The sequence below is a fragment of the Trypanosoma cruzi genome, genomic scaffold (genome assembly GCF_000209065.1).
Source record: "Trypanosoma cruzi strain CL Brener 1047053516697 genomic scaffold, whole genome shotgun sequence".
In the NCBI taxonomy this organism is placed as follows: domain Eukaryota; phylum Euglenozoa; class Kinetoplastea; order Trypanosomatida; family Trypanosomatidae; genus Trypanosoma; species Trypanosoma cruzi.
The window spans coordinates 3,714-10,928 of record NW_001849550.1 but is presented as its reverse complement, the minus strand read 5'-3'; the positions used below and the strand labels follow the sequence as shown (position 1 = coordinate 10,928).

General features: G+C 53.8%; 1 protein-coding gene across 1 annotated transcript, besides 3 other annotated features; it reads left to right on the top strand.

Moving 5' to 3' along the window:
• Positions 1 to 4,311: a sequence feature (areas not merged during assembly with more than two copies in the genome that could not be assigned to a particular haplotype).
• On the top strand, positions 3,701 to 5,332 carry Tc00.1047053510263.30 (surface protease GP63, putative; the record flags this gene model as incomplete). The annotated part of the gene is made up of 1 exon (XM_799966.1): positions 3,701 to 5,332. One exon carries the CDS (start codon positions 3,701 to 3,703, stop codon positions 5,330 to 5,332), a length of 1,632 nt encoding a protein of 543 aa, XP_805059.1.
• Positions 4,312 to 7,215: a sequence feature (areas merged during assembly that could not be assigned to a particular haplotype. This can correspond to areas where the two haplotypes were merged or to regions with more than two copies in the genome that were merged during assembly.).
• Positions 5,659 to 5,968: a mobile genetic element.

Below are 7,215 nucleotides of genomic sequence, written 5' to 3'. Positions count from 1 at the left end.
GCGATGGGAACGAAATGAATTTGCGGAACTCCGCACAGCATGCGCTGCTTGTGAAAAGGGCGGGTATTATTTGTAGAGCCATGGAGGGGCCTGTCGCGGGGTGGGCCGGCGGTGGTGGACAAGCCGTCAGTGCGTGGATGGCGGTTCATCGCATTGCCAAGGGCACGGAACGCCCATGAGGACGCCGGGGTCATGGTTGCTCTGCCATTTCACATTTCACAGTATCTTAGCGCATTATGGGACGAAGCCGCCGCTTTACTGGATGTGGATGCGCCTTTTTACAGGCAGCTCTTTTGGCGGATATGCACGGGCGAGTTTTGGCTGTCGAGTGGGATTTGTGGATCTTGTGGAATTGACTCGCCCCCACACGGGCCACGAGTGTTGTCCGGAAGTTCCCCGCACCACCGCGAGGGTCTTGGCGGAAGACCCCGAGATGGTAAGACCGCAGTCTGTGGCGCCGCGCGTGGTAAGGAGACTTCTGTTGGGATTAGCAGTATCCGAACCAGCGGGCGGCGGAGGAGCGTGGTTCGACGGGACCAATGTGCGGCCAAAAAGTGGCGCCAACAGGAGAACAGGAGGTCCTTGCCAAGTGGTGTGGATCTATTGGCTTATCGTTCAGCCGCGAGACGAAGAGCGCCGCCTTGAGGCACGATGCGAATACGAGGATTGAGGGAGGCCGCGTTTCTCCGAAAGCATGCAGCTGAGGGTGTGGATGGTGTGGCCCCCGTAAGATGCTGCGCGGCGGTGCGGGGGATTCTCTCTTTTGATATTAGCTCTTGTTTTTTCAACATATTGCATCCCCGACTGTCGTGTTCTCACGATCCGGCAGGCGTGCCGCCATACGCACCGAAAGTGCGGCAGGAGCGACCCCGCAAATTGCCGGAGAAGGAGCTCGCTTGCCTTGGGGCAGCCTCGCCAGCTCCTGCCATGTTGGCGACAGACGCATCTATGCACGGATGGAGCGGTTTACTGCTTTGGGGGCGGGGGAATTGTTGGCGGCTGGCGGGAACGGGTGCCAAACGCAATTCGCCCGCCGACGAGGCTCCGATGGGATCACCACTGGTGGAGTTTTGCTGCCCAACATGTGGCTTTCAGCACTAAAGCAATGTCGGACTGACCCGCCACCGCACGGCACGCCACGGGCATCAACCGGACGTCGCGAAAACCGGCGAACGTGAATTGTGCAATGAAACAATTCCGCATCCATTCCACTTCCCGGCTTTGCCGGCAATTGGGCAAAGCATGAGGTGGACACTTGGGAAGTGGGGAAGCTGTGCCTCACGAAAGGGTTGGCGCAGTCTCTTCTCGGGGTGGAAAGGCTCTGCCCCCCAACAGTGCCTCCGCGCGGCGAGAAGGCACGAAGCTCCTCGAAGATGCGGCACAACGTCGATGCTGGTGGCAGGCGCCTCCTCACTTCTCATTATTGATCGATTATTTGGCTGATTGATTTGTGGTCTTGTTATTTGCTGATTATCGGCAGCAATGGATGATTGAACCACGGTGCTATTTCGGGGCGGAGGCGTGACAGGGTCGTGTTTCACGCCCTCCGCTGCAGCTGCCTCTCCGGGGGCCGGGGCTCCCCTTCATGTCTCCACTCAGCAGGGCGGGCATGCTCGACGATGGTAGCCGGCGTGTGGGCCGTCGAATTTATTTGAGGAAACACGAGAAAAAACAACAAAAAGCGGTTGGAGCCGGGTCCCTTAGCCACGGCGGGACGGGTTGTAGCGCAAGTGCGTCTCCGCTGTTGCCAGCAGCCCCTGGGAGGTGCTGCGGAGGGACTTCCTACCGCACGCAAGAGGCGCGCACACGGCGGACGGCCTTTGCGCTGCTGGAGGGACTTTCGGCACAGCGGGGGAGTCACAGAAGGCACCATGGGTCCGGTGTGTTGGCTTTTGGGGCAGCTTTTGGCGACGCTCCGATCCGCCGTGTTGGAAAGGCCGGCGTGGTGATGGGGCGGTGGAGAGAGCAACGGCGAACACGGCGAATTTTATGCAATACGGTGGCAGGTGGTGCAGTGCGGAATAAATGGTCATGATCACTGCACCACCGGCGCGCCTGTTGTCGAGCACCTCGAGAGAACGACGGTGAAAGGAGGTTCGTCCGCATTACTCTTCGCATCCCCGCTTCAGGGCCGCCCATCACGTTGAGGCCAGTATAAACTGCGGTGCACGCCCATGCAGCTACAGGACGGAATCCCGTGCGCTGCTTCTAGCCCTAGAGAAGCTGATGATCCCTCGTATCCAAAACAGGCGTAAAGCTCTGCTTGTGGTTACGGACAGTCAGTCTCTTCTAGCGGCTCTAAACATGGGCCCGCTCAGTCAGACAGACTGGACGGAGGATCAGATCTGGCAGCGTCTCTTGACACTGACGTGTGCTGGCTGGTCCATGCACCTGCAGTTTTGTTACGGACATTGCGGAGTACATGCTAACGAGCCTGCAGATCAGTATGCGACGCAGACTATGGAAAGTGGACAATACACGGAGCAAGGAATCGCACCTTTATGGCATACGGATCTGCTGACATGTTTTACTACCCAGCTCACCAACAAGTGGCGTGGTACCATCCGTCAAGACATTCATCGCTACTTGCTTTGCGGCACAAGGCCATCAGATCTCAGCGGTAAGGACCTGATCACTCAGGAGGTTCTACACCGTCAGGAACTGGTTCACCTCGCAAGGGCAAGGTGCGGGGAATCTGAGCTCTGGGGCCGACTATACTGGGCCGTGAGGGATTGCACGAACCAATGCCGATTCTGCAACATCTCACCGGAACAGTCTGCATATATGCGCTCTAACAACGATCCAACTGCACCGGGGACGGACACTGTTCCCCCGTCGGCGAGGGAGGAAGACGTCTCTCCAGTAAGGAGACGGACCCTCACACGCCGTCGGAAGGAGAAATGTCCGCACTGTGATTCCACATTGACGGGATTCTCGGGTCTCGTCAGTCACTGTCGGTCATTTCACCCGGAACATCCTCCACCGCTTCCCGAGCTCAAATGTGATTTCTGTGACATGGTTTTCCCCACACGGAAAAGCACCGCACAGCACAGAACGCGTTGCGCACACAACCCTGACGCCAACCGACACAGCAGCAGTGCCAGGAGGCGATCTCTACTGCCGCAGGATCACCCAGCTCCACAAGCACGCCAATTGGCCCGCAGGAAACCTTGCACCATCTGCTTCTAGAATGTCCAGGCACCTTGGCTGTGCGTCAACGGCTGGGCATTGAACAGGACCTTCGCCTCGGAAATTTCTCTTAATGGCAGTTGCTTCATAGCAGGAAACTTTTGTCGTTGCTCGACCACCTCTTCGGCACTCAGATGGCATCGTGTGGCTAGACATGTTGGTAAGATTAGGGGAAAAACAGAAGAAAATGTAAAGAACGGCAAAAAAAGTGAAGAGGCGGAGTGCCATCACTGGACCGGAGTGAATTTTCCAGTCAACCGCAGTGAAACAAATGGCCAGTCTTTCACGAAGGTAACCCGGTTTATTGTAGAAAAAAAAAGCCGTGATAATTTCGTAATATTGTATTCAATGTGTATTTCAGCAGTTACCATAACTCACTGATGCCGTATTTTATTGAGAATACACAAGTTATTTAATCCATTCATTTATTCTCTCAAGGTAATCCAATTGACAAGCATACAAACAGCTAAAGTGCACTGTGAAAGGCCCAAAAGAAAAAACACATACAAGGATGCGTCACACTATGCTATTGCTGGTGCTGCTGCTCTGCTGCGTCTCTGGTTTTGTTGCCGTCGCAGAGCATCACTGCATCTCCGAAGAAATTGAAAAAAAGGTTGGCCCCCGGACGACAGCAGTGGTGCTAGAGCTGCCAACTCGGGGAGGTGGCATGATGCGGGCGCTGACTGCCTCGGCTCCCGAATGGGCGCCCATCCGCTTTCAAGTCTTCACGGAGGATCTGAAGGATCCCTCAAAATACTGCACCGCTGAGGGGCAGATTCGTCCGGACTTTACTGGGGGAACTGTTGAGTGTAATAAAAGGGATATTTTGACGAAGGAAAAAAAGTCCATCATATTGAAATCCCTTGTTCCCCGAGCACTTAAAATTCACACGGATCGTCTCCTTGTTGAACCTCTCACGGGCTACCTTATTGTACCAGAGTTCTTGTCAGGTACATGCGCCGAGTTTACAATACCCAGCTCCCACCACACAGTGGGTGTTTTTGGTGCGGACATGCTATTGTATGTCTCCGCTGGCTCGACAAAAGGTTCCTCTCTTGCGTGGGCTACTTCATGCTCTCGCTTAGCCGACGGGCGTCCCGTTGCCGGAGTGGTGAATTATGACCCGAGCTTTGTCACTGATTCGGAGTACAGTGTTCGTGTTTCAGCGCATGAGATTGCACATGCTCTTGGGTTTATTGTGAGGATAATGAAGGAACGCAATATGTTGAAAGAGGTTGAGGGTGTACGTGGCAAAGCAAAGGTGCTTCAGGTATCGTCACCCAAGACGGTGGAGAAGACTCGTGAGCACTTCAACTGCATGAGTGCTACCGGCATGGAGCTGGAGGACGAGGGTGGGAACGGAACAGCATCGTCGCATTGGAAGAGACGCAACGCAAAGGACGAGCTGATGGCTGGTGTTTCCGGAATCGGCTACTACACGGCGTTGACAATGGCTGCTTTTGAGGACACCGATTTTTATAGGGCAAATTGGGGAAAGGAGGAACCGATGTCATGGGGCAACAACTCCGGCTGCGCGCTGCTGACGGAGAAATGCGTGATAAATGGCGTCACCAAGTATCCAGAGATGTTTTGCACCGCTGAAAGCCGCCTTTTTTCATGCACGTCTGATCGCCTGGGGCTGGGGCACTGTACAATCCATCTCTACGACGCTCCCCTTCCCCCACAATTTCAGTACTTTTCGAATCCCAAACTTGGCGGTTTGCCCAACACCTTAATGGACTTCTGCCCTTACATTGAATTGCATGAAATCACTAAGTGCAGTAATGGGAATAAGGCCCTCATGCGTGGGAGCCGCGTTGGCCCGACGTCAAAGTGCTTGAAAGGGGATGGACTTGCTGATTCAGAGGGTTTTATTGGTGACGTGTGCGCTGAGGTGTCGTGTGACAAGGGCGAGGTGAACGTGCGGTACCTTGGACACGGTAAGTGGCACAAATGCCCGGAGGGCAGCAGTATTACACCAACTGGGCTGTTCATGCAAGGGAGGATTTTGTGTCCAAAGTACGACGATGTATGTATTGTCATCGATGCATGCAGGGGAGGCGGAGGCGTGAGCAGTTTGCTGTCAGCTTTTCCATCGATTCCATTGATTTTACTGGTCCTTATTTTTATGTCAATGTGTTAATGATTTCGTTAAAAAAACGCGTTTTGTAACCGTTCAATTGTAAATGTGCCAGTTCTTGGTCAGTACTGTTTATCTTGTTTAATCATTTTTAATTCCTTACGGGCACATTTATCTCCAATTGAAAAGAGATGCCTTGATAGTAATATATATATATACATGTGTGCGCGGTCCTGAGCGGCCTCTATTTTTTCTCTGCTATTTACTCTAGGTCGAACTAATATTTTTCCAAATTGAATTGGTTCGTGCGTCAAGAACGCAAAAGAATCAGTGTATGTGTGTGTGAAGCGGCGTTTAGAGAAAAGAAGCCATTTGTATTGTTGGAGCGTATCATTTTTTTTCTTTAATTTTACCTTTCCACACATCTTCTGATTCCCACCGCTTGCGGCGGGGTCTTTTAGCTGGAAGGTCCCAAGGTCTGCCACTTCTTAAGGAATAAATAAATATACATCCCATCCGAATAGAGTAAACGGACCACGATTGTGGCCAATGGATGATATATATATTATTACTTTGTGTTAAAACTTGAGTTTGTGGTGAATCCATTATTTTATTCCATTTACCCCTTTCCTATTCCCATCTTGTTTGGTTTCTATTATTGATAAGCTCAGGATCCGTCCAGCGACCCGGGCGAATATTCCCTCCGATCTATCGTTGTGAGGCGTGGCGCGAAGCATATTTATTGGGGGAGGAATTCATGGGCGGACTCATGGATTGGACGGTGTCCACGAGACGCCCACGACCACATTCTGAGGCGGGGTGGTCCAGCGGCACTTTGTCTTTGCCCAGCGAATTACCCGCCATTGAGTCACCACGTGGGCGGCGTTCTCACCATTAGCGGGCGGTGAACTAGCCGCAAGGCGGTTCCAGGACAACGGGATGAATTGCACCTCGTTGCGGCACTCTGTGGCTGCCATCACCGTGCCGAGGAACCCTGAGTCCATTCGAGCCTCTCTGAAGAGGAAGAAGCACACCACTGTTTGGAGCAAGTGGGCGGCACTTGAAGGAAGGCAGTTGGCGCTGCACTGGCCCATATGAGTGTGCCCGGGCTCAGTTGGAGGGTAAAAAATATTGGCGTGCAGCTCAGATGCCCACGCGCAGTTCCATGCGGTGCGCATCCGATTGGCGCCGTTGCAAGGGTTGCTCATGACAATCAATGGGACGACAACTTGGCGACCATCAGCACTCAGCCAGGCCCGTCACAAATCTCCACCGCTTCTGCCACGGGAGGTTGGAATGCGTCCCATATGGCAGAGACAATCGAAAGATCATGCAGATTCATGACGCGCCAGAGGAAGTGGAGCTGTTACTCGGCACACGGGGAACCAAGTGGGGAATCCGTGGGAGGCAGGGATTTGTACGGAGGATCGCAGTCGCACCATTTGACGGCGTATTGGAACGCATGATGGATGCAACGCCTGGCCACAGCTCCTGGATGCGTCTTGGGCCACCTTTGCGACGCCGGCTGCGCCAGGTTCCGGCATGCAGACAGCCGTGAGGGGAACGGTGCGTCCTGGGCGTGCGCCATTCGCGGGGAGGAGATGCTCATGGAATCTTTTCAGTTGTCAGGGCGACTGCGCACACTCAGTCACATGGATCCTCCGGACAGTGAATAACGATGCTGGAGCGCGGGTCGAGGACATTCAGGGTGCTGTCTAAATGCCCAGAAATGGGACCGCCCATCCTCCAGGCGGTTCAGAGAGCAAAGAAATAGCATGCCGCACCCCCGCCCAATGAAGCACGATGCTGCAGACGTGGTTGGACTGGACAATGCAACACGACGTGCCGAGTGAAGCTGCAAAAGGAGGCCTATAAACACACACAAAAAGGACTTTCGGCTCGGGAAGCAATGACTTCTGGGCCGGCACAGGTGGGACATCGTCATC